The sequence below is a fragment of the Athene noctua genome, chromosome 4 (assembly GCF_965140245.1).
Source record: "Athene noctua chromosome 4, bAthNoc1.hap1.1, whole genome shotgun sequence".
Lineage (NCBI taxonomy): Eukaryota > Metazoa > Chordata > Aves > Strigiformes > Strigidae > Athene > Athene noctua.
In genome coordinates this window covers 30,074,398-30,101,812 of record NC_134040.1, presented here as the reverse complement: position 1 = coordinate 30,101,812, position 27,415 = coordinate 30,074,398, and the positions used below count along the sequence as shown (strand labels likewise).

The following is a 27,415-nucleotide window of genomic DNA, read 5'->3' as shown; positions in this document are numbered from 1 at the left end:
GCGGCGGCGCGTCCCCGGGCAACCGCGGGCGTCCCCGGTGGGCGAGGCCGGGGCCAGTGCCCGGGCGCGGCGCGGGGCGAGCAGCGGGGCGGGCGCGGGAGGCCGCGGCGCTGCAGGGAGCTGTCCCGGCCGCGCTGCTCGGGGCTGCCCGTCTGTCGTGCCTGTGCAGCCAGGAAACGGGCGGGAAAAGCTTTGTTTTTCACTTTTATGCCCTCTCAGTCAGAGCCGTTTCTCCTCCGCGCAGGCCTTGCTGCTTCGCGCTTTAGCTGCGCTCACAAATCCCTCTGGGTAATTCATCCCCCAGCGCTAAGGCCGGGGGTGAGGGCAGGGGCTGGAACGGCGCGGGGAGGCAGGACAGCAAGAACAGAAGGCCCCGATCGAGCGGCCCACGTCCAAACGCTTCAGTCGGGTGCGTTTGGGAGGGGGAGCGGCTCAAACGCGGTGTTGCTTCTTCGGTTTGGCGTGTCCTGAGATCAGCTGTGCCTAGAAGCTGCCAGGATTAATTGCTGCTTCTGAGCGTCGCTTTACGTAAGAGCTACAAATACGGCGCGGGCCGTAGTTACCGCAGCGGTGGGGTGATCCTGCCCCGGGTGTGTTAACGCTGCTCAGACCGTTCCCATCGCTGGCACCCCAGCCTCCTGAACCTCAGGAGGAGGGCAGCGGGATGCTCTGTGCATGGAGGGGTGTGGGGGTGAAAGCTGCTCTGACCTGCTCATCCCACTGTGCTGGCGGTGGGGCTGGTGGGGACGGTCCCGGCCTTGCTCGTGCCGTGGGTCCCGGCCACCCCGGTGCTTGCGCAGCTGCGGGGAGCCTGCTCAGCCTCCTGGCCGCGCTGCCCATGTGCTGTGTCAGGCGAATGCTGGCCAGATGTGGCCATGCCGAGCCACAGCTGGGTCTGTCTGGGGTGGGGAGATGAATTTATGGCTACCTGAAGCTGTGAATTGTAAGGGCTCAGCTCTGGCAGGACAAAGTCACTGCCTACAGTCTTTGAGTTAAAGAGCAAAGCAGTGCCCCAGCGGTGGGACACATTAGGATCCTTTTACAGCTGCTGGAATCTCCCCTGGGAAGGCGAGAGGCCAAGGCGAGCAAGGCGCAGGGAGGAGCTGCCTTGGCCCTGGGCACTGCTGATTCAGCCCGGGGACTGCTCTCAAAAAGCTGTGCTGCGCTCTGGGAAAACTGCTTGCTTGCTTTCTCTTTCTTCCCTTTCTCTTTTCACCTTAACTTTCTGCCTGTTTAAAACGTGCCTGGAGCAAGTGCTCATCTTCTTTGTAAAAGGTTGAAAGCCTGGGGGGTCTGGTAGTAACTTCTGCGCTGCTTCAGCTCTGCTGCCTGTTTCCACACCAGGAAAGGCCTTTGGTGGGGTTTTGTTGCGTGCAGTGGAAGGGCGCTGTCAGCAGAGCGGAGTGCTCTGCCCCGCTGCACGTTTCCCTTTCCTGGGGGTGGCTTGGGCTGTGGGTGTTGTGACCAGGGCAATTTATCGGGATCCATCCGTTGTGGCTGCCTTTTGCACTTGCCCGTCCCGTCTGCACTGCACGTGGCAGCCCCCCGTTCCCTCCCCAGCCCCACGGCTCCCGCAGGGCTCTGCCACGCGCCGTGTGATGAGGAAGCTTTATTTCTGCGCGCAGTCGGTCACTGGGCTTTGGTGTTACTTCCCTTGCATGACCAGGTGCTGGGAGCCATGGCAGGACCAACGGTGTGCATTGGTAACCAGATCATTCTGGGGGACGATTACAATGAGACGTACATTCCCAGCGAGCAAGGTAACTGATGCCTGTCTGCCCTGGAGCTGTGACAGGGGATCTGAGCGTGCGAGTCGCTTCTAGGGGTCTTATAACAGGAACTGGGCAGAGTGTGGGTGGAGAGGGTCAAATAATTGGGATTTCATGGAAGGCAGAGCTGAAAAATTAGCTTTTTGGTGGCAAAAGTATGTGCCGTTTTGCAGCCTGTCTCCCTGCTTTGCCAGCCTGGTGGGATGCGCTCACTGAGACGTGGGGCCGTGCTGGCAGCTTTGAGCAGCTTTGTTTCAGGATCAGGATTTCCCAAAGCTTTCGCCGCAGAGGTTGGCTTTGTTGTGCAGTGCCTGGTGTAGATCATCTCCACAGATTCCTCTTCTGTGTTCCTAGATATCTGGGATTATGCACGGGAGATCGGGATCAACCCTGAGAGGGAACCGGAGCTGCTGTGGCTGGCCAGGGACGGCATCGTGGCCCCATTGCCACCCGAGTGGAAGGCCTGGTGAGCGCTCGGGCAGCGGCTGCCCGCGGAGATCCGTGGCCTCTCCTGCCCGGCCCATCTCGGCGGCAGAGCAGGGGAAAGCCCCAAGAGATGTACTTCCCGGGGGCAGGGGAGCTCGGGTCTTTCTGGGGTGGTGGGAGAAGGGGAAAGAGCATTTGGGAAGGTGGAGAAGGGTGTGAGCAATCTCTAGGAGAGCTGCTGCCCCGCACTGAGGTGTCTCTGGGCTCTTGGGGGTGTCACGCTCCACTGAGCTTAAGGTGGTGACATGACCCAGTATGGCGCGTGCAGCTGTGTGCCTGTGCTCTGTCACCTTGTCCCGCTCTTTTTGCCACGCAGCCAGGATATCACTGGTAACATCTATTACTTCAACTTCACTAACGGCCAGTCCATGTGGGACCACCCCTGCGATGATCACTACAGAGAGCTCGTCATTCAGGAGCGAGAGAAACTGCTGGCACAGGGCAGCTTGAAAAAGAAAGAGAAGAAGAAAGAAAAGAAAGAAAAGAAAGAGAAGAAAGAGAAGAAAGAGAAGAAGGGGAAGAAGTCCCTGAAGCAACCCACTGTGAGTAGATTCTGCTTGTGGCCCTTCTGGGGAGGGCTGAGCGGCGGATGAACTAGAGGGTGATCCTGCCCTTCACTGGGAATAATGTTGCAGGTTTTCTTGTCTTTGTCCATAAGCAATTGCCTTGATCTCATAAGAATTTACCAAATCTCCTGGTTTGAAGGAAAAACTGGCACCAAAAGGTCACTGTGTGTGATGTTAATGAATTGCTGTGCTCCATTGGTACCCAGCTGTGGCTCCACTGAGTCACTAGCTCAGGCTTCTAATTACCAGCATGTGGCACTGCTCGGTTAGCTGCTAAGAATTAGGACTGTAAATATCAGATAAACTGCAGCTTATCCCGAAAGTTCTAATGAGCCCAATGGAAGCGAGTTTGTCTTTGCTGAAGGGGAGCTGACATCCTCTGCTCCCCACACCTCGTTAATGGCCGTCCACAGGAGATAACGAGTTAAGCCCGGGTGTGGGATGGATTGTGCTACCACTGCTATGGCAGGGACTTGGTGGAAGAAGGGTCCGTGCTCCCCGTCCCGCAGCGTGCGAGTGAATTCACTCTCTTCTCAGTCCCGAATCTCGGACGGACACAGAGCAGAGGGGCTGGGCGTTCCGAACCGCCGCGCCCTCTGCGGCTGCCGAGAGCAGCCTCATTACCCCGCGCTGCGTACTGCGGGGTGAGACCCGTGGGTGGGAATTCCACACAGGCAGAGAGAACGCTCCCGTTTCTGGGGGGAGGCAGCCCCGGCAGGCTGTCAGATGGCTCCCCAGGCTCTGGCTGGGGTCTGGGGGGGAGAGGTGTGTTCAGGAGCTTCTCGCTGATGTGTGGTGGCGAAGCTGCTTTCTGCTGCCTGGGGCTTCTCCGCTGGTGTGAGGAGAGGAAGCAGCCTGGATTTGGGTCTAAAGAGAGGTGGTGATTGCAGCTTGTGGCGAGCAGGAGGCTTCTCACCATTGTTCCACGCTGCACGGAGTGGCGGGGCAGACAGGCGAAGCTGCTGTAAAGTAAACGACCACGTTCAGGCGGGTCTTTGGAAGGCGAAAGGTGCGAGTCAATCCAACCGCTACTCCTGGTGTGTCTCGTGCGCTGGTGGTCGCTGCCTGTGGGGTCTCAGAAGCAGTCCCACAGCAGTGGTGGGTTTAGGATCAGTGCTGGTGGGTTAGGATCAGCGGTGGTGGGTTAGGATCAGCGGTGGTGGGTTAGGATCAGCATTGGTGGGTTTAGGATTAGCGCTGGTGGGTTAGGATTAGCGCTGGTGGGTTAGGAACAGCGGTGGTGGGTTTAGGATCAGTGGTGGTGGGGTTAGGATCAGCAGCCAGCGTTCTCACAAGACAGCGCTTCCTCCCGTTCAGAAAGGAGGAGCGTGAGCAGCGCGCCCCTGCTCCCCGTCAGCGCGTCCCTCTGCAGGCTCCAGCCCTCAGGCACTCTGCTTGCTCCCGTCCAGGTGCCCCCCAGGAACCTTGCGCCGCTGCGGGGCCTCGCGGGGCCTCCGGCCGCCCTCCGTGGCGCCCTGAGCTCGGACGCGCCCAGCTTGGCGGACTCCAGCCTCGTGGCCAAAGGAGGGACACAGGTAAGGCTCCGTCTGCTCTGGGACCGTGCCCTGCAAAAGTCACAGCCGTGGTGGTGCTGAGCAGCTTAAATGACACTATTTGTGATCTCTCGTCAGCTTAGAAAGGCTTTTGTCTGTTAAAAAACCACTTCCCTACTCTGTCTCTCGCTACGTGTCTTTTGTTATTTCTAGGGAGCCCAGTGCTAAATTTGTGGCAAGCTTTCTTCTTCTATGTCAGGCAGATTTAAAGAAAGAATTGATTCAATTACTGTTGGGGGGGGAAAAACATCACTTTAGTAGAACTTTGATTTGTGTCCAGATGAGGCATAACATACAGTACAGATAACACAGTTAATCAGTAATATTTTCACTCAACTTTGAGATTAAAAAGTTGAAAAGAACAATTTTCTGGATGAATGTAAGGTTTACAGTCACATTGAATGATTATTTATAGAATGTGGCCTTTGGGTCAACAAAACAAAGTTTCAAGTGGTACCAAACTGACCTTTTAAAGGAAAAGAAAACAGTGTACGTGCAGAACATCTTACGCCTCCACACCTTCACCGAAGGTTTTCTTCTTGCTGAGTCAAGTCTTGTCCGTGGAGATTTCAAATCCTTTGCTTTATTATGGTCTCGGGTGATGGGTGTTTTGAGGCATGGGCAGATTTTGCAGATGGAGGAGAGGAGCCCCTTTGGCGTGAGGGAGAGTGCGGCCTCATAAATAACGTGTCGTCTCCCGGCGGGACGTGGCTCTGGCAGAGCAGGGGTAGCAGCGTCATCCCGAGCACCTTCTCAGAATTCAGCAGCTCCCCTGCTGCTGGCCAGCGTCTCGGTGGGTTTGTGTCTCCCCCTCCTCCCCGGCTCTCCTCTCACCTCCCTTTCTTTCTGACTTCACAGCCTGCGGAGACCTGTAAGCCCACCAGCCAGACCAAGAAGTTGCTGAGCTTGGTCTGTGAAGAGCAGAGTTCCTTGGATATGGCGGCCCTGGATAGAGGGAGGAACAAAGAGGACGAAAGCGGGAAGGAGGTAGTTTATGTGCCTTGTTTCTTAACACGTGTCACGAACCGTAGCGCAGGCAGCCTCCAGCAGTGAAAAACTGCTGCTCCCCTGCTAATAGCTGGTTGACCATGGTCATTCCATTTGACTCCAGACCTTAATTTGTGCTGCATTTCCTCTGTGTTTGGTCAGCAAAAAGCATCTAATCCTGTTTTCTTGTTGTTCTTCCTATAAATCAACATCTGACGTGATGTATTTTCAAAAGGCTGTAGGCTGTTGCCTTGGGGCACGGCGATGGCTCTGCCTTAGTTCAGTGTCTAGGGCCTCCCAGTCCCTCCTGGGGGATTGCAGAGCTCGGGGCTCAGTGTGGGCCATCTTCTCTTTTAATACCTTTAGAGTCTCCGTGGGACAGCGCTTCTGTTCAAAAACCTGTACATGGCTGTCAGAGCCCTGGGAGGCAACTTCAACTCTGAGGTAAGAGAGCGGGTGATGAGACGGGCGGGAGAAACCCCCCCGGGGGCAGAGGAGCTGCGGCGCTGCCAGCGCCGGGGCTGGGGAGCGAGAGCGCAGGACTGGCGCCGGAGGGACGAGTTCATGTGGCAGCCTAAAACCTGTCTTCTCACACTGCTGAGAAACTCCGTGGCTGGGACGCAGAGCGCCAGCGACGAGTTGAGTACCCGTGTGGCCTCCTGCAGACGTTTTTCTTTCCGAGGGGCGTGCGCTCTGCCTGCGCTCGCTCAGCAGCGATCACAAGGGCACAGTGGGAAGCATGTTGCAAGCAGCTCTGGTGGTTCGGCCCGACTGTTCACACTGACATTAATCCTTTCTCAGCGCTTTGAAAATTGCTCTCCGGTATCTGAAAGGCAAATTAATTTCTTTTAAAGCGTTTTACAGTATTTCCCTTATCCTTTTCACAGCCTACGAAAATTAAGCTCTCAAGTACTTTGCTGGAGAATCCATTCACAGTGCTGGGCAGAAATTGCAAAGGCTTATGCTAAAGTGGATGTGAAAAAGAAAGGCCTGACTCTCATCTCCAGAGGACAAGGAGGCTGTTGGGGCCCAATTCGTCACTGAAATGTTAATGTGGCCAGGAACAGAGCTGTCTTGACATTTCAGTGCCGTGCCAGGGCTTCAGGAATCTGTTTGAGATGGCAATTGCCGCCCAACAGCCAGGCTCTGTTAACCCAGATGGGTGATATCTTAGTCTTGCTAAGATATTAGTGCCCCAGTGGAAAGTATAATTCTTTTGTAGTTCCATGAGATGGCAGTAGAAAAGCATTCCTATGAGCAAGGCTCAGCCCGCAGCCCCAGCCATTCGCCAGCTTCATTCCAAAAGGGAGTGGAGGAAAGGCCTCGTAGGGCGAGCCCTCCAGGGGGGAAATCTAGGCAATAATGGGGTGACGGGATGAAAAAACTGTCTTCCTGTAGCCTGTGGGCCAGGGCTGACCACCTGCATTCAAAGAAATAAGCACGTGGTTTTCGTGACTTGCTGAGGCAGAAGGATGTGGGGGACTAGAGGCTGCATCCAAGATGGCACAAACCTCCAGGAGGGAGAGAGGAGAGATGAAAAGAAATGCTGCACCCTCAATGGGCTCCTCTGGAGCCAGGACTGAGTTAACTGGGGAAAAAGCACCTGCAAGCAACCCCAGGTCAGATGCTGGAGAACTTGAGGCGTGAGGTGTGTGTAGAAGGCAGAACGTGCTCTGGGAGAGGGGCCGTGTGGTTTGCTTGGCCGCTTGGGGGGTTAGCTCTGGCCCGAAGCCAGCCATCCCGCTTTCTGAATTCCATGGTGGAATAGCCACTGCAGATGAGGGAGACTCTGCCCTGAAATACAAAAGGCTGTGGGGAGGGCTGAGAGGAGGGAGAGGTCTGGAAGCGTCTGTGGGTGCCCGGGGAGGGGGTGGCAGGGCAGCAGAGGTGACCCCCGACGCAGCGCTTGGGAGGTTCAGAGCTCTGCCTTCTGTACGGGTCAGGCTCGGGGTAAACGCTGGGCATCGAAGGGTCCTTAGTGCGGTGGGAAATTACCGTGCAAGGCTGCTTCACCAGACGGAGAGGTGTGAAAGGGAGCTGCCTCCGTAAATAAACATTGCGCAACACAGCTTGGGTGTCCCTGCGGAGATGTACAGGCGGGAAGCAGCGCTGCTGCTTCCCAGGGAACGGGCGCCTGTAAAATTCCGGTGCAGGGAGGGATGGCTAGTGAGAGCGGAGGAATGGCTGCTGTGTTCGTGGCCTTGCTCTCACCCGTGCTGGGGGAGCGTGGCAGAGAGCTGTGGCAGTGAGCCACGGCTCGCGGGGAGTCCTGAGCTGGGAAGGGTCTGCCCCAACAGCCGGATCCTTGGGCTGGGCAGCAGGACGAGCACAGCCGTGGAGCAGGCGGAGCAGAAACAGAGCGGTGGCTGGGAGGATGCTCGATGGGAGCCCCTGAGCAGGGGTCAGAAAGCTGCTCGGCTGCAGAGCTTTCCGCCCCAGGGCGCGGGCAACGGGCGACACGCGGGGCGGTGACACGCGGGGCAGTAAGCAGCTGCGGGCGGGTGGCCCTGCCAGCTTGGGAAGGTGGTGTGGGGACTCTGGCTAGCGGGCGTGTCACCCCCTCCCTCAGGAGAACAGCAGAGCAGAGGAGGAAGAGTGTGGTGGCCAGTTAGCTGCTGGACCTGATGCCCAGCACCCGAGGAGGCCTGCAGAGGAAGCTGGCAGACCGAGAGAGGTGACAAGTGACTCTTGACATCCCCTCCTACTTGCACGATGTCACTGAGCCTCCGCGTGCAGCAGGCAGCCTCTGTGCTGTGCTTCTGAGAGTTGCTTGGGCTGTTTCTTTTGCTGGTGAAAGTAGTGCATGCGCCCCGAGGGGTGTAAACTTGGAAACTGAGGGCAAATGCTGCCCAGGTGAGGTCTGGCAAACCTCCACCCTCTCTGTGCTTCCATACCTGAGAACTGCCTGCAATCAGGGAGCGAGGGGAACGTGTCACCTTTAAAGGCATTCTGTACCCAGGAGGAGGTTTTTTCCTCTTTCTTTCCTTTTAAAGGTGGAAAGCATGTCAAGTTTTTTGTTGTAATCTCTCATGTTCTTAAAGTCCGAAGAGGTGCCGTAGTCATCCTGCTTCCTGGGATGAGCAGGGTTCGGTTTTGGTGGCGGCTGCTCATCCTGATTGTTGAGCTCTGGATCAGACACTTCTCCAAAACCCAGCCCTGTTGGCATCAATGTGCTTTTCTTCAGACCTACACTGGTCGCTGGAAGTCTGGAAGCAATGATTCCAAAGGCAGAAATCTCACATTAGTCAGTGTCACTCAGCTGCAGGTAGATTGTGTCACAGCTTGTGAAAAGATCAGCTAAAGCCAATTATAACCTGTCCTACTCCAAAAACGGTAGAAAATCCACAGGCTGTTTTTGCATGAGGAAAACTTGCCTCCTCTTCCCGCCGTGTGTCGGTTCCCCTGGATGGGCACGGTTCCCCCTTCCGGAGAGTTGCACTTGGCATCACTCAGGTGGAATGTTAACAAAAGTGTTCTCTGTATCTGTTCTTAAAGTAGGATTCTATTGGCTAAAGAAACAATTCTGGGATATTTTAGTAGCCGAGGTAAACTGTTTGCTTTTACCTGCAGGCCAAGGAGATGGGAGAAGAGGAAAAAGACCAAAGCAAAGCCGGTGTAGAGGACGAGCAAAGCAAAAGAACAAAAGCTGCGGAGAGGTATGGTACAAACAGAGCAATGAAGGAGGCGAGGGCAGCTCTAGCTCCTGATGACTCTCCTGTCTTGTCCGCCTCTGCTCTGCTCTGGTCGCTGTAACCTGTGCAGGTGTCCCCTGCAGAACCCCCCGACATGCTGCAGCTTCCCACAGGGTCTTTCCCACTAAACCTCTCGCTTCTCCTGCCACCTCCTTAGCACTGTCTCAGCAGATTTCATCTTTGATTCAGCTTCTGGCTGGATAGGCAGCAGAACTCCTGTCCTTCATTTCCTTGCAAGTGCCCCAGCTGTGGAGCTGCATCTGTTTCCCTTACAGCTCTCAGACTTTTCTCCGAGGCTGTGGAAGTCGTGCCCTCGCCAAGATGCCCTGAACCTGTTAATATTGTGTGTTGCGCCCTGTGGCATTTAACCACGGGAGGTTTAGCCACTGGCCGTTGCCCAACAACAGAGCTTTCTGGCTCTGAGCCAGCCCCAGTCTCAGTGACCGCCGGTCCTACTGGGCTGCCAGTTCCTTGCCGGGCAGAGCCTGGAGCTGGAGGCTCCCGGGACCAGCCTGGTGCCCGCTGCTGGGGGCAGAGGGTCCAGCCACAGGCCGAACAGTTCTCTGCCACTTCCTTCCGTAGAGGGCCCAGAGCAGGTCGCTGGCTGAGCGGGTGCAAGCCTTAGGCTGTTTGATACCCTGCTGGGTGGACACGGCGCTCTGGAGCGCCCCAGCTGTTACCCCAGAGCAATGCTGGCTTCCAGACCCTTAGTTTCTGTGAGGACTTGACTCTCTAGGGGAGCTATTTTCAGCCTGCGTGTGGCGATTTGTTTAAAGCAGTTGAAATGCTGTGCTGAGCAGTGAGCTCCCTGCTCTCCAGAGCCCCTCCCCTGCGAGAGCTGCCGCGTGTGGCATTTATAGATGAATCATGTCAAAACTCTTAGCCTCCGCACAGAGTTACATGTACTCTGGGGCACTGGGAACCAAGAAGCTGTTGCCTGTGCCAGGAAAACTTGTGAACAGAAGAAGCTGCAGTCCATCTTAATGACTGGCTGCGTGCCCTTGGGATTTGCAGCCTTGCTCGTAGAGGAGCTGTTCCTGTGAAGGTCCCCGAAAGCGCGTTCTGCCCGCAGGAATTGTCTCCTTATCGCTTGGTACCTGCTTCCCAGCTATGCATCCTCTCTTCCTCTCTGCCTGTAAAAGTAGCTCGTGCTTGCCTCATCTCTCTACTCTGCACTTCCAACACAAAGTAGGACTGTAGATGTGAACATGCCTGCCAGTATTTCCCTCTGTAATTTGGACAGCGGTGTGAGTGTTGCTAACAGGGCTGCTGAATCTGGGGGAAGGTCTCTAAGGACCTGGAAGGAGAGCGGGATATTCCAGGGAAGGGATTCAGCCCTTCGAGTCCGGTGCCCCTTGAATCCTCGTCTGCCTGTTGGTCTGGCAGGGCCTGAGGGGGTGGGAGGGCTCTGGAGCTTTGCTGTGCCCTCGGCAGCCCGGTGCTGGGCAGACGGGTGCCGCTGGCAAGCGTGGCTCAGTGTTCCCCGGAGCAGCCACACGGCCCAGCCCGTCTTCTCTCTGTCTTGCCATCTCAGACTCCGATGCATGCTAATCTGGTCTTTTTTACCTCTTTTGTGCTGTAAAGTGAGAGAGATCAAAGTGCTTGTGAAACACCAGAAGATAAGAGTTTCACTTTAGAAATGCTCAGTCTGGAGGATGCCATGGTCTGGGAGACGGAGGAGGGATCGCTGGATAGCCTGATCGATCTGGAGGAGCTTGCTGCCCCGCAGAAAGTGTAAGGGCTTCCTCTCAGTCCCCGGTGCTGTAAGCGTAACAGCTTTTGTCCTTCTGTTCCCCTTTGTGGCGTGTGGAGTTGGTGTGCGAAGTCGGCGCCCCGGGAGATGCGGACTGGTGGGCACGGCGCGGCTCGAACGTCTCCGTGTGCAAACGCAAGCAGCTGTTTCGTGGGCGCGTGCCAAGCCAAGCGTCTGTGCCGGGGAGGGTGAGAACAGCAGCTCTGCCCTTGGGGTCCGTGGCACAGGACTCCGTGGGATGCAGAAAGGGCCGTTTGCTTTGTACTTGGAAAAGCCTCCTTCTCGGAGGAAGAACGAGCGTTCCTCGGGGAACGCTTTCGCGCGGATCCTGAGCTCCCTCGGTGCGCGGGGCTGCGACCGGGGGCGACGGCGCAAACCCCACAAACCGCCCCACTTCTGCAGTCGCTGCGGGCATCGGCTGCTTTGAGATAATAGGGTCAGAGCGCAGGATGGTAGAGCTCAGGTTCCCTGCAAAAGCCGGTGGGCTGTTGCTGTGCTAAATTGATGGTCTTTGCAGTTACGTACCCGCAGTTCCACTGCGATAGAAGATCTCAGTAGAGGTGATTGTGCTGACTTTGCTCTCCATGTCAAATGACAGATCAGCAGATGCAATTGGAGAAAATAGGCAGCGCATCTCTCAGGACAAAGTGGTGGAGAAGCAATCTTTGATGTGGAGACCAGCACAGATCTCTCTTTTTAGGAGCTCTGTTGTGTAAATGCGTGTGTGTCGGCTGGGTCTCTTTTTAAGTAAGAACTGGGGCAAAAGGAGGGACGTGATAAAAGGGTGGAAGTGGCTGAATTGCCTTGCAGGGCAGGCTGATAAACGCCACCTTCCGCAGGCATCGCTGCAGTTGGCCCAGAGCATGTAGCGTTACGGGGCAGTGCTAGCAAAGCAGGATTTTTCCAGAACCCAGCTATTCTTTCCTCTGTCTCACTCTTTATGCTAATGGCTGCCTAAGTGACCTTTTTTCTTTTGACTCTTTTGAATTTTTGAGGCTAAATTACTGGGGCTGTTACTTCCCTGATTCCTGGCAGAACAGCAGTCCCTCCGCCTAACGCTAGCCGGCTCAGAGCACGATGAGACCTTGCTGCTCCAGCTTCGACTAGCGAAGAATAAAAATTTTTTTCCTAGACTGATCTTCATTTTCCCCTCCTTGCCCTTCAGCTTCTCTCAGACGTTATAATTTTCCTGCTCTCTGTCGGAAAAAACTTAATTAGAAACAGATTGGGTTTGAGGTTTTGGAGCGCTTAGGGCTTTCTGTTACCTAGAGCTGGCAAACTCCCAGCACGCTTTAGATGGCAATTGCAGACAAATACTTGGTCCGTCAGCAGCGCGCTGCCGACCCCTGGGCAGACAACAGGTACCGATTGCATCTGCTTCTGTGCCCGGCGGCTCTAGCCAGGGTTTCGTAGCTGCTAGATCCTTCACCAGGGGAGAGCGTGTTGCCCTTGCGGGCTGCTCTAGCCAGCCAAATCAAGGGGTGTTCGGGGCCCGAGTGCTGTGTTCAATAATTGATGTAATTTATTGTTTGGGGGGATGTTGCTGTTCCTTTCATGTTACTCAGTTTCTGTCACCCTTTGGCCAAAGATGCTCTCCCTTTCTGGTAGGCAACCCGAGTTTGAAATCGAACATGAGGGGTCCTTCAACCAGCCTGGTCAAGAATACTTGGACGAAATCACCAAGGAGCTGGAGGTGGAGCTCAAGCAGGAGAAAATGCATTTCTTGCAAACAAAGCAGGAGAAAATTCAGCAATTCCAGGAGGAGATGAAGCAGCAGCAGGAGGAGGAGGAAGCCAGAAAGCTTCATCTGCAAAAAGAACAATCCCTCAGGTACTTTCCTTTTTCCCTCCATCTCCCTCGTGTTTCTCCTCTGAGCCTTTCCTAGCTGCGATCTCGTTGCCAGTGGCCACGGGCTCGTGCTGTTACAGCCCACCCACCACCTTGGGAGTGGTGCTGTTGTGTGGAGCTGTGGGCTTTTGGGGAGGAGGACACGGGGCTCCCTGCCTGGCACAGAGAGCGCTGCGCGTGTCGGAAGGAGCAGCGGTGTGCTGGCAGAGCTGCGAGGAGGGACGCCGCGTGCTGGGGGAAGCGCTCTGCGGTGCCGACGAGAGCAGCTGCCCACCTCCCTGGGATGAGCAGGATTCGCTGCACCCGCAGCTTTCAGAGCTCCGAACCTGCCGCTGATGGTTAACCTGGGAAAAGCTTCCAGTTCAGCACTGGGAGCTTTACCGCCTGGCAGACGGTCAAATCCGGGGCTCAATGGTAGTAACAGGACTGGAAATTGGAGCAGGAGAGGAGATGAGGTTACCCCGGAGGAAGTAGCTGGAACTCGGGTACTGCACGTTTTACAGAGGGACTTCCAGCCAAGACTTTGAGGACTAGGGCATGGATGTCTGTGTGAAACCCAGCCAGTGTGTGAAGGTGGAATAGCAGTCCAGGGAGCAGAACAGCACCAGGGCCTGTGTGCTCTGTCTGGGGGGATTTTTCTCTCCAGACTTGTGTTTTATTTCACGTGGCCTTGATACTTAAGTTCTGAGCATGCTGAGCCAGCCAGAAACGGTATCTTGACATGAAATGTTCTGGGAATGCTGTCTTGGGTGCAAAGGCAGACACAGAAATCACACCTCAGGGAAAAATGCCTATGTGGTAATAAAGCAGTAGTGAAAAGGGTGTCACAGGGAAATATGGAGCTTACAGACGCGCTAATGTGTGCAGGTACCTTGGCTGGGAGCCTGCTTTCATTTAACAGGAGTTGATTTCATTTACCTGGGGGGGGGGGGGGGGGGGGGGGGGGGAAGCCCAAGTGCCATCCATGATGATATAGAGCACTTTAAAAGTGTGTGCAGAGTGTGATGCTCAGGGGCTGCCTCTCCCACCCCAGCAGCCAGGTTCAGAGGTGAGGAGGAGAATTAATGGTCCGGCGCCCTGAGTGCAGCCAGTGGAGCAGCCTATAGGCCTTGGAGGTGATTTGAAGATATTAAAGCCTCCTGAACCTGTTTTGTTTTTTGTTTTGTTTTGTTTTTCTGGCTGCTCATCTCTCAGGACTCTAAGAGAAGATTTGGCAAAGGCTGCTGAGGAGGAAGAGTCGCGTGTCCGGAAGGAAGAAACCGAGAGGCTCTCAAAGCTGCGAGCCAAAATCACCTCAGAGACCGAGGCTGAGATGGAGAAGATCAGGTGAAAAGCTTTGCTGCCGTCCCTGGGGACGTAAGCTGTGGTGGGCTGGGAGGGCAGCGCAGGTCCTGGCCCTCGAGCTGGGGCGGGCGGTACCCTGCCGTGGAGTCGCAGTGCTGGCTGCTTTGCTCTTTATTTCCAAGGCCTCGGTTGAGCTCTTGCGAGTCTGGGGGGGGGGGGTTCTCAGTTTCTTCTGGCCTGCACGTCCTACCCCTTAGCAGCGTCTTCTCTCGGCTCTGGTTCCTGAAGGGAGTCCGGTGGTAAAGTGCCGAGCTCTGACTTGCCTCCGGCTGTTCTTGTTGCAAACCCAGGGCGGAGCACGAGGTGACACTGCGGAAGCTCCGAGGGGAGTGGGAATCCCAGCAGGTGGTGGAGAAGGAGAGCCTGGAGAGGCAGCAGCGGCTGCTTCTGGAGAAAATGAAGCTGGAAATGAAGGAAGCTCAGCAGAAAGAGATGACTGAGCTGGAACAAGAGAATGAACAATTCCTGAGTGAGCTCAAGGAGAGATTGGACAGAGAGAAGAAGAAGGTGAGCTCTTTATTGCCAGGTTGGGCCAGACCCACGCTGGTCGCGCTGACCTGGCTCGCCTTGCGGTGCCCAAGTGTCGGGATGAAGTAACACCTGCGTGTGCTTTAATGATGCCTCCCTGAAAACCCAGAGGAAAGGTGCTAGGCGTGCCCTTAGAGGCGTGGCTGAGGTGGGGAGGAGTACCCCCTCAGTTCTCCTTACAACCATGATTAAATAGCAATTAAATAAATGGCCACACTGCCTCCAAGGAAAAGAGGAGGATCGCTGTGTGTCTCTGCCAAGCTAAACCAAGCCGTTTCCTCACCTCAGAATAGCTCTTTGGCTGCTGCTTTGGTCCTCCAGAGAGCCTGGGGAGCTCCCGAGCGGAGGCAGCTCACAGTCCTTCCAGCACAGTGTGACTGAGCTCCACTGAGATCCCCCGGGAGGGAAAGCACAGAGAGAGGAAAGGCGTAATCCGGTTTGAAAGGGGTTTACCGTTGTGCTTTTTTGGTGCTTATGGAGAGACGTTGACTGCAAATGCATCTTGTACAGCGTGTCCCCACACATAGAGGTTTTCTAGCAGACTGTTTTGCTCATGTTCCTGTAGGCAGTAGAAGAGCTAGAGAAACAGTTTGCAACTGAACTCCAGCAGCTGAAGTCTGCGGCAGAAGAGAAGCATCATAAGGTAAAAGGTGGCGTCCTTAGAATGTAAATCGTTGATTTCCTACACTGTCACCAAAGGTGGCCGGGGAGGGTGGCGTTCATTTTTTTTTTCCGCTTCCTAAATGTGGTTCTGGTCTGGCTCAGCATTTGGATGTGCTCCAAGTAGGGGGTGGTGAGACTGCACACGCTGGTCTTTGCCACGCTGCTCGCTCTCCGTGGGAGGGCACCGAATGGATCTTGTCAGAAGCGTGACAAGTCTCTGTGGGTGGCTTTCACGGCAGGTCATTTCCAGCCTGCAAACCCAGCTGGCAGAGGCACGGCGGAGCGAGGAGGCTCAGCTGCACGAAGACTTGCAGAGAGCGGAGCAGAAAGCGCAGCAAAAGGCCCGTCAAGTCACGGAGTACGAACGCGAGGCAAGTGCTCCCCTCGGCTTGCTGCGGGTCCTGCACCCCCTCTCCCTGGGGCTGTGGTGAGGCCCCGAGCCCGCATCCCCTGCCCAGGGGTGGCAGCGGTGCCACGGGGGAAAGGGCACCCCTGTGGCATCTGGCCCTGCCGGGGCATTTGCCTTGGGCTACCCCGGCCTGATCCTGCGCGCGTGGTACCGCGACCGCCCGTCGTCCCGCTCCCGTGAGGGGCTGCGCTCCGGGGGCCCCGCGCCGCGGGGCTGCAGGTCACAGAAACATCTTGTCACGTCATCCCCGCAGCTCAGCGAGCTAATGAGGGAGAAACGCCAGGACGTGGAAAAAGACCATGAGAGGAGAATGGAGAGGATGAAGGAGGAGCACCAGGAGGCCCTGGCGCGGATTCGGGATCAGTACGAGGAGGAGGTACTGTGCGGGGAGCAGCGGAGCCGGGAGGTGACTGCGGCGGCTCTGTCGGGCCGCACCCGGGCTGGCACTGCTGCCTGCCAAGCTGCCTGTCCCAGCTGCTCCCAGAACTGGGAGTCTCCTTCCTTCTCGGGGAACTGGGCACTGTTGCCATGCTGTGAAGTGAGTTTACCCTGGGGTTCTAGGGATAAGCTGTCAAAATACTCCCCGTGCAGGCAACTTCCACATGCATCTGTCAGCTTCAGTACGAGAGAAGATTGTTCACATTTTTGCAGGTGTCCCTTCTGGAAAGCCTTCTGCCTCCCATTTTTGGCAGCAGTGTGTGAAAAAACCTTAGTTTCATGGGCTATTTTTTCTTTCCCCAGCCTCTCCCATAACGATGTCCCTGCAAGCCAGAGGTTTGAATCTGCTGAGTTTGGAGCGTGCTCAGGAGCTGCTGCGGGATGGGCAGTGTGTCCTGTGTGCTCATGCTGGCTTGCTGGAGAACCCTGTGCTCCACTCAGACGCTTTTCTTGTTTGTGTTTTGCAACAATCAGGAGAGAAAGCAAAGAGCAGAGCTGCTGGAGGGCCTGCGAAGCGAGGGGGCACGTCTCCGGCAGCTTCACGAAGCGGAGATGAAGTCTCTGCAGGTGGAGCTGGATGAGCGGCTCGCTGTGCTGCAGTGCAGGCACAGGGAGAAGGTGAGGAGAACGCTTTGCCTGGCGAATCCTCCTGACTTGGCTGCCTGGGGACAGCCTGGGGACCATGACGCCCCAAGGCGCCTGCCCCCCTCTACGGCCAGGGTGACAAGCGGCAGGTCACGCTCGCCCTGTTTTTGTTGTTCCTCCTGGTGGCAGAGCTCTGCCTGGTGACTTGAGCCGTTCTCTCTCTAACTCAGCCTCTCTGTGCAGGAAAGAAAACTCCAGGATTCGGAAAATGAGCTTGAAATGCGCATGAAGAACATCAAAGCCAGATCAGTGCAGCTCCTTAGCCAGGTGAGTCAGCCCTGTGGGGCTCACAGAGGTGTCTTAGCCGGTGCTGCTCCTCTGGCTGCTTCCTCCTGGGCTCAGCCAGGACTTTGGGAAGGAAAACTTCTATCACAGGCCAGAGCAGGGCTCAGCGTTCCTGGCCGTACAGCCTCCTGGATGGTGTTTGCTGGGAAAGTCAGTGCTCGGGGTTTGCTCAGGGTTTGCTCAGGGCTTTGGGGGATGGTAAGTGGCTGTAAGAGGGATGGAGGGATCACAAAAGCCTTTCAACGTGGCAGGTTCTGCTCAGCATCGCTTTGGATTTCAGTCAGTCCCTTCCTGATTTCCCTCCTCCCTGCTGCCGTGGAAGGGGAACGTGTGCTGCCGGATCTTGGGCAGCGCAGCGAGAGAGGGAAACGGTCCAAATGCTCCTGTGGAGCTGGCAAAAATCACTGGCTGATGTTCTCGCCTGCCAGATCTCTTAAGTCCTGGCCTGTGCCAAGGGCTGTAGATAACCTTGCTTCTGGCAGCCCGCCCTTTCCAAGCAGCACTGGAGTGAGGAAGTAAAAAGGTGGAGAAATGCTGGAGGCAACCAGAGGCTTGACAAAAGCAGGATCCTGCAGAAATGGCCATGTGCCGTGGGTGCTCTCGCAGCTGAGCAGGAAGGGGTGTTCTTCCCCCGGGAATCCAAATATTCCCAGCTCCTCACTTGAAGCCCAATAAAGGGATGAGAACTTGAGTGTGTGGGGGGCAACAAAGCAAAACTGAGAACAATCCTTAGGTGTTTTGAAACAGTTTTGAGACTTAGGCCTGACCTGTGCCCTTCAAACGCTGCTCAGCATCAGCTGTCTCCTCGCTCTCCCACTCACCTGCTTTCTCATCTGCTTACGGGAGGAGTCTCTGAGGAAGAAAAGGCAGCAGCTGCTGGATGAGGACAGACAGGCTGAGCTAGAAAGAGATGTATGTATGCCTTAGCTCTGGAGAGGTGCTGTGCTGCTGCTGGGGGGGAGGGCAGTGCACTAGAATGAGGGCTTTAAAAAAGCAGACTGTTACTTCTGGAGTCCATCCTGCTGAGAGTTTGCTTAGCTCTGAGCTGTCTCTCAAAAGAAGAGACAGTCCTGTTCCTCCAGGATTGGAGTGCGTACCTACAACCCTGGGACCTCCTGTGAACTGTGCAGGCCGCCAGTTCTCACATCGTGTGCCTTTTATTTTGGTGTTGGGGAGATTACTGGGAAGGATTTTTTGGTTTTCTTCTAAAAAGCTGCTTTGGTTCTCAGCTTCAGCTAGAGGAGAGCAGGAAGGAGCACACTAGCCTCCTTGAGTCCACCCGGCAGCTGCGTAGGTCTCTGGAGGAGCTGCAGGACCAGAAGGCTGAGCTGGAGGCCCACGTGGACTTGTTACAGACCCAAAGCCAGAGGCTGCAGAAATGCATCAGGTGTGTGCATGAGAAACTTCCTCTAATACAGAAAGATCTGCCCTACGCCCCAAACAGAAACCTCTCTGACCCAGCCTGGACCCTTCCCGTAGCTCCAAGCTGCTTGTGTGCTGATCCACGTTCCTCCAGAATTCTAATGGTGGTTTTACTGCCTGTCGGGGGCATGGAGGCCCCGGGGTCCTTCTCTGGACCTGTGAATAACTCGCTGTGTAAATTCATCCCTTGGCCTCTGCTTGTCAGGTTCAGTTATTTGTCTTCCCAACGTCTGTCCTGCAAGGTTAATAAGAGAGGGCACTCTTGCCTTGAGAGGGGCACTGAAATGCAAAGAAAAGGTTTTGCTCGGATAGCTGAGCTGCCGGGTGAGGGGGTGAGGCTGTTCGCTGCCCAGCCAGGGGTCCTGCGCAGACCCAGTGCTGGTGGCTCGCGCATCTCCGGCCCTTTCCCCTCCCGGAGACCGGAGGCCGCTTTGGACACCGCTGCAGGCAGAGCAGCGGGGACCCGGGCCCGTGGTCTAACTGAGTGCTGCTGCTGTCGCCTCTTCTCGTGGCAGTGAGCTGGAGGCAGCTGTCAGGAGCAAACAAGAGACTCTGAAAGAACTGGAGGCAGAAGAAAGCGTGGAATCTCCGAGAGGGAAAGCTGAGCTCCATGTGGAAGACCTGAGAGAAACTCTTCAAGCTGTGAGTAAAGGCGTTTGCCTCGTGAGAGCTGAGGCTGTAACTCCTCCAAAAACCCCAGCTTCTGTTCCTTCTGTGTGAACTCATTGCAGATGCAGCGCTGCATTTTCTTTCCTGGGGCACATCAATAAGTTTAGTGGGGGTTGTGGATTTCTGTCTATTGTTGCTGGGGGGAAAGGAGTGTGGGATACTTGAGTGCCCTTGGAGTCCAAAGCGGGGCTCGAGTCAGGGATAGAAATGTCTGTTACTCTTCAAAAGTCACATAAAGAACATCCCTGGCACTGGTTTTGGACTGGGGCAACACCATGGTGATGTCATTCCGAATTTTTACTTTTAGATGGATTCTTACAGGGTCCTGGGGTTCTGTTTCCCATACATATTTCTTAGTTTTTGAAATGTTTCATCTCCTCAGCACTCATCCAGAGAACCTGCTTCCCCACCCTCCCAAAGCCATGAGAACAGCGACCTGCAGTTTGATCAGTGAGTATCTGTGCCCCCGCTGCCTCTGCAGAACGGTTTTGCTTTGGTTTTACGAGCCGGGGGTTTTGGGATTTACGCACGTGACGTGTTTTGGGGGGAGTGCTGCGTGAGGCTTGCAGCGTGTCACAGAAAACCAGGAGGCTCCCCGTCTCTCTGTAGTGTCAGGAGCTTCATCTCTGCGGAAGGGATCTCCATCAGGAACGCCAAGGAGTTCCTGGTGCGCCAGACCCGCTCCATGAAGAAGAGGCACACGGCGCTGCGAGCTGCCAAGCAGCAGTGGCACCAGGACCTGCAGAAAGCCCGGGAGGCGGCGCAGGATCCCGACAGCTCCCAGCTCCTGGACGGCGTGCGCAAGAACCTGGAAGAGGTGAGGCCCCGAGCGCTGCCTGCGTTCAGGCCTGGGGCTTCGCGGCCGTGGGCTGCCCAGGGGTCGGCTCCTGGCTGTGGAGCAGCAGCTGCAGGCAGCTGCGGGGCTTCGGGCCTCCTGGGAGCTGCAGGTGTGGCCCATGGCCCACGCAGTGTCACACACCAGGGTGGTTCCAGGTCTGCTCCGCTGCGGTGCAGCCAGCCCTCGGTAGCTTGCTGGATTGCAGGAACCTGATGGACACTTGGGGCTCTTGGGATCTTAAAAAGGGAGAAGGGATTTGGCTGAGGAGAAAGGGATTCGTGCGTCCCGCAAATCCCATAACGTTTTCTCATAGGAAAGGAGGTGGCAGGTATCCATCCCATCGGGCGGTGTGAGGTTATTTTTTCCCTCTCGCTTGGGAAGGGGTTCTCCCGTCCTCGTCAGCCCTGCTGACACGCCAGCCGGGGCAGGGCAGGGCATCCTTCCCTTCCCTGACTGCAGCAAGCGCTCGCGTTGGCAGAACCAAAGCTGATGACCCTGTTGGGCGCAGAGTCTGGACGTGAAACCTTTTCCTTGGGGTGAACTTTCTTTGCGGCTCGTGCTCTGCCCTCTCCACACTCCCCTTTCTGTGCTCTCGGAGACCTGGGAGCAATTTCCCTCCTGCGGCCTGATATCCCGTGCTGAGTAGAAGTGGGATAATGAAAGTCACCCTAACCACCACCATCGAATATTTCCTGTCATTCCTGTTTAATTTTCCTCCTTGGCTGGGCTGTTTTTGCAGGAAGCAAAGCAGCTGGACAAGATGAAGTTGGCTATGTGGAAAGGGCAGGCGCTGCTGAAGAAGAAAGAGGAGAAGCTGAGCCAGCTGGAGTCCTCGCTGCTGGAGGAGGTAACGGCCAGCGCCACCAGCACTGCGCTCGCCCTGCCCACAGCTCATGGCCCCTGCCCTGGGCCGGAGCCTCTGCGGGGCCTTTGGTGCCCGCGAGGGCTGTTTAGCTGGTGGCCAAAGACATGTTTGCCAGTGCAGTGGGTTTTAGAAACACATTTTCTGAGAGCAGAACAGTGTCGGTCTGAGAACGGGGGGGGAGGCTAGTCACAGGTGGAGGGAGAGGGCCTGGGGCCCCTGGGGTTCACTAGCGCTGCAGCCAGCACCACAAACCGGGGCTGGGCCTCGGCATGGAGCCTCCCTCTGCGGCGGCAGCTTGTCAGGCATGGACGGGCTTGGGTGGGGGAATGCTGCTGAGTGCCCGGGCTTGGCAGAACCTTGCTAGCGCAGAGACGGAGTGCTGTGGGCGCGATAGGCTGAAGTACCCCACAGTATAAACCAAAACCTCGCAGCAGACTGGGTAGGTGTCTCATTAACGGTCTGTGTCTTGCTCAAGATGGCAAATACTCTGCCTCCCCTCTGCTCGTGACACCGGGGCTCGCTGTTAGGCGTGTTGCTGCCGAAAGCAGCCGGGAAAAGCCACACGATTTGAGCCTAGAGAAAACAAGGGCAGGTCGCCTCGTGCGAGCGAGGATGAGCCTGGTTTCCTAACCCAGGCCAGCCCTGGAACCCATGCAGCTCTGCCTGGGACCACACGGCCTTAGGCAGGTGCAAGAGCACGAGACCTCTGACAACCAAGCCCTTGTCCTTGGTGCAAAGAAAGAACCCAGCCCATGCAAGAGACAGCCCATGCAAGAGTTCTGAGGCTTATTTAAAGGACAAAATACTTCAGCTCCTGCCTAGAGCAGCCTGTGCATGTGGCTGTTAGATTTGGCCTCTAGTGCACGCACGTGCTTCCTCCAGAGACCAAGCAGTCTCTCGACTTTCAGGCTTTGCTGTGGGGCCCTGAGGGTGGCCGTGCCTTGGCTCGCCTGCGCCCCTCTGTGTACTCCGGCCCGCGCAGAGCAGCCGTCGGCTGTTCCTCTGGCTCCGGGGACAGAGCAGCAGGTTTCATTTGCGTTGTCTTCCCTCTTTTGACCAGCTTTCGGATGAAGATATGCTGAAGAGTGCTGCCCGCAAGAAGATGGTGACTTTTGACCTCAGCAGCTCTGAGGACACCAACAGCACGTCCAGTGTAAATCTGCACCAGCCCAGCTGTAAGTGCCGGCCGGGCCCGGTGCGCTGTGCCAGGGGCTAACGCCTCAGCCCTCCTCCTGGCCTCCCCTCTCGCCCCTCCTGTTCTCACCTGGGCTCATGGGTGTCCGAGGCAGCTCTGCTACCCAGGACTGGCACTGCTCCCTGCATAACATTTGATTTGAAAAACTTATTGCCTGCTTGCAGTGGCAGCTGAGGGCTGGAATCTGCGAGCGAACTCGCCTTTTAAATCTCTACCGTTGTTTTTAGAGTGGAATGTAAAGTCTGGCCTCAGCTCTTCCCTCTCTGCTGTTGCAGAGCTGTACTGCTCCTCTGCAGGTGCCTGGGCTTCCTTCTCCTCACATCTCTGGCAGGAGATGCTGCTGCCCTTCCCTGTGCTTTTTCCTTTGCCTTCAGCTGCCTGTAACCGGAGCTGTGCAGGTGGGAAGAAGGGCTTCCCACAGACAGCGGGGAGGCAGGAGCCTTGCCTTGCTTGCAGGAAGGCTGGCAAGGCTCGAGCTGACAGAAAACCGAGAAAGCTTCCCTGTGGCACCAGACGGACAAGCTGTCCAGTCTGGGGTGGTCTCTCTGACCCTGATCAGTAAAAATTCTGCGGGCACACGTGAAACTTCAGGGTTTTCTCTCGCCATAAGGTGGGAGCCCGTGTATCAGCACGGTCCTGTTGGTCCGACACCGGCCAGGCCCGTGGCCTCGGGAGCTTTGCTGCTTAGGAGCACGTGAAGGGCACCAGGCGTCCTGCTGCAGTGGGACTGTTGGGGTGAAGCCTGATTTTCTGGGGGGGCTCGGCGGGAGGGGGGCAGCTCTTGGAGGGGTTTTCCATTCGTGGGGGATTCTGTCAGGCTGGCGGCTGTACGGCGCAGGGCACAGCAGAACCCAGAGGGCTGGAGCTGTACCCTATGTGATCTGCTGGGCCCCTTCTTGCAGCACTGGAGGATCTTGTCCTCCGCTTTGTGCCCCAGCAGCCTCAAGGCACAAATCCCCGGTGTCAGTCTGTATCTCCTCTGGCTGCCAGGGAGGGTGTTTGCCTCTGCATCCCACTTCGCACGGATCAGTCGGGCTCAGCTCGGAGCGTAACCCAGAGAGGAAAGCGGGTCTCCTGCCAGCGAGGCAGCGTCTCCCCGGCCCTTCCACTGATCCCTTCTTCTTCTCTCTCCCACCAGTTGATTTGAGAACCAATTTACAGCCTGCCCCCCCGTTGGACAAGATCCAGTGCTTGAGAAAATCGGTGCAGCACATCTCTAATGAACTCAACGGGGTCCTCGACATCCTGGGCTCGCTGAACAATTGCCAGTCTCCACTCTTCACCTCGACGCCCTGCGACAGCATCCCTCTGTCTACATATACCTCCTTGGCAGGACTGGAGGCCGGGGGATCCCTGGGGGCCCCCGCCGGGCTGTCTCTGGTGGACCAGAGGCCCTGGAGCACTGGGCTGAGCTCTGGGCGCTCTTTTGCAGCGGGACAGTCAGCAGACAGCATCCTGGCAGAGAAATATCGCAGGTATTTCCCAGGTAAGTCCGGTCCTTAATCCATCTCCTTGCTTGCCTGCGGCTTCGGATTTCTCAGCCCTGCACATTCTAACCGTCTCGCCCTCCCAGTGCTGCTACGGCCAGATCCACTGGTGCGGCTGATAGCAAGGGTGCTAATGAGATGAGGGATGAGAACCTCATTCCAGGACACACAGCGTCTGGCTGATCTTGTCATCCTGCTTCGGGAGCTGTTCAGCCTTTAATATGCCTCCCAGAAAGCAGTTGTTACTAAAGAAGGGAGCAAAAGAGCTTCACTGGAAGCCTCCCGTGAACTGCAGCGAGGGTTCACCATCTCCGTGCCCTTAACACCCCTGTGCCCTTGGCAGGTGGCTGAGCTTGTCGGGACAGTGTGTCTGTAGTGCAGGAAGGCAAATGCACCCAGACATACAGACTTGATTTGGGGGTGCCTGTGTTTAACATCTGTTTTCCAGGGGGGTTGCCGTTGCTCAGTGGAAGTTCCAAGCCTCCGGACAACAAGCTGGGATACGTTTCTGCAGAGTAAGGGTCTTGTTCCTTGAGCTGTCATGTCACTGCGCTGCTTTTATTTCTCTGCGATGATTTACGGGTCGCGTATCGTAGAACAAGTAGATAACAAAATCGTAAGCTACCTACTAAGCAGACAGGTTGGATACAGTTAGTTGTTCCGTGCCACGCGCTCAGTGGTTCCTCGCAGCCACACCACGGCCGTGCTGATAACCCTGGCCCCAGGACCAGGCTCTGGGGTGCTGGGGAAGGGGGCGTCAGCCTGGGAGCGGGCGGCTGCTGCAGCTTTTCTCTGCGCTGGGGCTGGGCAGAGGACGCTGAGCTAAGAGGAGGTCGTGTTGCCTGAACTGTGGCTCTTGCTGCGGCAGCCCATCGCTTTCCCAGCTCTGGGGTCGTTTCTGCCCAGACCAGGCCTCTCTTTTTCCCACTTGTGCTGTCTCTTTCTCTCTCGTGTGTGACAGGGAGCAAATACGGCTCTTCCAGCGCTCCCGGTCCCAGAGCCGAGAGTCGGACAAGAGGAGTATTCAAGACATGATTGAGACCAGCAAGAAATGGCTGGAAGACTTCAAGAGGGATTCAAAAGTGTATCCTTTGCCTGGCTCTGGTCTTTAATTGCACTCCAGCCTCCTGCAGCAGGAAGGTGGAGACAGCAGGAGGCGGGCGAATTGGGAGCACTAAAGCACTGAACAGCAATTTTGAAGCCTTAGCCTCTATTTTAGTGTCTGGTTCTGCAAAGGAAGACGGTGTTTAGCAGTTAGAGCATGAGTGACCTGTTGGCTCTTCTCTGAGCTGTACTTGACTGAAAAGGTCTCTTCCCTTTCCCCGATTGCGCTGTGAAGCTTTTCAGTGCTGCTACTCAGCCATCGGAACTGGTAGTGTGAGAATTGCCAAAACTGAGGCAAAGAGTGCAGAATGGTGGGGGCAGAGGGAAGGCAGGGGGCTCAGCCTGGCTTTGGGTGTCACTGGTAGAGCCCCGGCCGCAGCGGGGTCCCGACGGCAGGCGGTCCCTGGAGCAGCCCGAGGTGAGCGAGCAGCGGGTCCGCAGCCAGGGTGCTGGGGACATGGGGACCTGGCACGTGGGGCGGCCGCGTGGCCGGGCGGGGGGGGCTGGGGCTCCCGGCGGAGCTCTCCCTCCAGCTCTCTTGTGAGGCCTCCGGTAGCACGTGGCCGGAGCGAAGGAGCGAGGCCTCGCCGCGCTGTTAGCGGGGACGTTGCCAGGCTCGTGATGTAACAGCATCACGCGGGGCTGTCAGCATCTCCTCTGCAGCGTGCGCTGGCATTAGCAGCAAATCCCTCGGGGCTCCGATGGCGCGTGCTGTCCTGAGCATTGTGCTCCGCTGAGTTCCCTAATCCCCCTTTAGTGCTGTTGGACTTGGGTGCAGCGGGCTAAACCGCCTGCCCTGCCCGCTGCCCGCGCTCAGGCGGGCTCATTCCTCGTGTAAGTCCGGCTTTTCCTTCACCCAGCTGCCAGCCCTCTCCTCACAGGTGCGCAGAAGCTGCCTGCCAGCACCCCCAGCCTGCTGCAGCTCGGCCTGGATGAAAACAGACGAATTAAAGTGTACCGTTACTGAAAGGTGGGGGTGGCGGTGCCCGTGCAGTCTCCCCGGGGATACTCCGGGTTTCAGCAGTGCCCAGCCATCACCACCCTGTGCTGTATTCTGGCCTTGAAATAGTCTCTTCTCAGGAGAGTGGAGGGAGGAGGAAGTGAACTTCCCAGGTGGAATCCTCAAATGTGTCCAAATATACTTTACAGACTCTTTAATCCAGTGGTGAAATATCAGGGCTTCAATAAATCAACAGTGTTCTCATTAGTATTCTAGTGATTGTCAGGCAGAGCTGTGAATCACGGAGGACTTTGAGTAACTGGTCAAGGGGGAGGATGTGAATCCAGCTGACTCCGCTCGAGGGAACGTGTCAGGAGAGGAGCCCACACCGCTGCCCGCAAGTGCTTAATTGCAGGTGGGCCGAGTCGTCCGGCCGCTGGCGCGTGGGAGCAGGGGAGAACCGGCGGCGAAATGGCTGCTGCGTCTGGGGACGGAACCGGGGAGCGGCAGACCCTGCTCTCGGGACACGTTCCTCTCTTTTGGGGTGGGAGCAAGAGGAACAAAACCAGCAGCTGGGCTCTCCCCCCACACAGCGGGGCTGCGGCGGCCCAGGGGGGGCCCTGGGTGCCCAGCCCAGAGCTAGCCTCTCCGCTCTCCCGGGACGGGAGCCGAGCTAGGGGGGCTGCGGCGGGGGGGCTCTGCACCCAGAGCCCCTCAGCACCCCGTGGGGCTGGGCAGGGGCGGCCGGTGCCGCTTGGCCTGGGCTTCCGCACTGCTGGTGAGAAACGGGCGGTTGGGTCGTCTTGGTGGCTTTAAAAAAATGCTGAACCACTTGCCATTTTGTCTGATGAAGCAGTCTGCATTCCGAGGGGTCCCATCTGTGGGAAATCATCTTCCAAACCGCTCCCTAGAGGCGGGGGGGGGGGGGGGGGGGGGCTGGCGGAGCTCCGTGCCTGCCTGAGGCAGCCCCCTCCGGCTCCCCGGGTGCCGCAGCAGCTCGCGCCGTACGCGTGGCAGGGGAATGTTTACATGCAAATAGAAATCTATTTTTGATGAACACCATTTTGAAACTCTTTAGAATGTCTGTATATTTTGGTTTTATGGCTGATTTTTTTGAGATTTTTTTAATTACTTGGCCAGCCTTTGTCCTAGGACAGCTCAATCCTCTGCTCAGGTCGGCGGGGATGGATTGGAACGCGCGTTTCCCATCCCCTGTTGGATTCCACCAGTCCCTGTCTGCAGGGATTTTGCTTTTGGTTTCCTGGCTATGGGTGGGGGACGTGGCAGTCCTCCCAGGCCGGGGTGCTGGAGGGGCCCCTGTGGTGGCTCTCTGCAGCAGGGGGGGGCTGCTGGCCTGCGGGGGCCCTGCCCAGAGCCACTGAGTCCGCTCTGTGTGTTGGGAGAATCAGGTGTTAGTGCAGAGAAATGACGGTTTTCTGAGCAATAACTTGTTCTGAAACATGCTCCTTTTTCCTCTTAAACCCGCGACAGCGGCTGTATCTGGTTTTGTACACAAATTAAATCCACATGAGCCTGTTTTGTATGGTGGTGATGTTTGTAGCTGTTTTGTTTTTCTTTTTTTGCTGTAACCCCAGATATCCAGCTTGTACTTACCTTTCCCATCTTCCCCTTGCTTGTCCCTGGGCTGTTTCACATTTGGTCTTGTCAAGGTCGTTTCTGGCAATTTCTGAGACCACTTCAACTCACTGTGGCTTTATTACCATTATTCTATTAATTATCTGGCCAGGGGAGCAAATGCAGGGGCAGATAACGCTGGAAAACAAAACTCCAGAAGCAATTCCTCATGGGGCTTTCAGCCAGTGGGACAGCTTTTCACGGGCTCGTGTCCTGCCCTCCCCATAAAACTGTCATCCAGGCTCAGTACAGGGGTTGTTTCAGGCTCTGTCAAGGCTGGGGGACGGGCTCTGT

At 56.4% G+C, this 27,415-nt stretch overlaps 1 protein-coding gene across 1 annotated transcript; it reads left to right on the top strand.

The window, feature by feature from the left end:
* The first annotated feature begins 105 nt into the window (after nt 1–105).
* Nucleotides 106–27,141, top strand: LOC141959631 (centrosomal protein of 164 kDa-like). The gene is made up of 30 exons (XM_074903827.1): nt 106–528; nt 1,667–1,760; nt 2,124–2,235; nt 2,572–2,797; nt 4,201–4,356; nt 5,233–5,361; nt 5,728–5,805; nt 7,931–8,035; nt 8,932–9,017; nt 10,638–10,787; nt 12,415–12,636; nt 13,849–13,980; nt 14,289–14,505; nt 15,092–15,169; nt 15,429–15,560; nt 15,852–15,974; nt 16,511–16,654; nt 16,865–16,948; nt 17,479–17,481; nt 17,813–17,879; nt 18,176–18,353; nt 18,904–19,030; nt 19,440–19,507; nt 19,667–19,874; nt 20,635–20,742; nt 21,821–21,935; nt 23,094–23,441; nt 23,891–23,957; nt 24,404–24,526; nt 25,414–27,141. Exons 2-30 carry the CDS (start codon nt 1,679–1,681, stop codon nt 25,511–25,513), a joined length of 3,768 nt encoding a protein of 1,255 aa, XP_074759928.1. The 5' UTR covers nt 106–528; nt 1,667–1,678; the 3' UTR covers nt 25,514–27,141.
* Nucleotides 27,142–27,415: the final 274 nt, after the last annotated feature.

Bases quoted from the DNA above. Each gene is read 5' to 3' on its own strand.
- LOC141959631 (XM_074903827.1), top strand. From the start codon at position 1,679: ATGGCAGGACCAACGGTGTGCATTGGTAACCAGATCATTCTGGGGGAC. The intron at 12,637-13,848 runs GTACTTTCCTTT...CTCATCTCTCAG, and splicing joins CAAAAAGAACAATCCCTCAG to GACTCTAAGAGAAGATTTGG. The intron at 13,981-14,288 runs GTGAAAAGCTTT...TTGCAAACCCAG, and splicing joins GCTGAGATGGAGAAGATCAG to GGCGGAGCACGAGGTGACAC.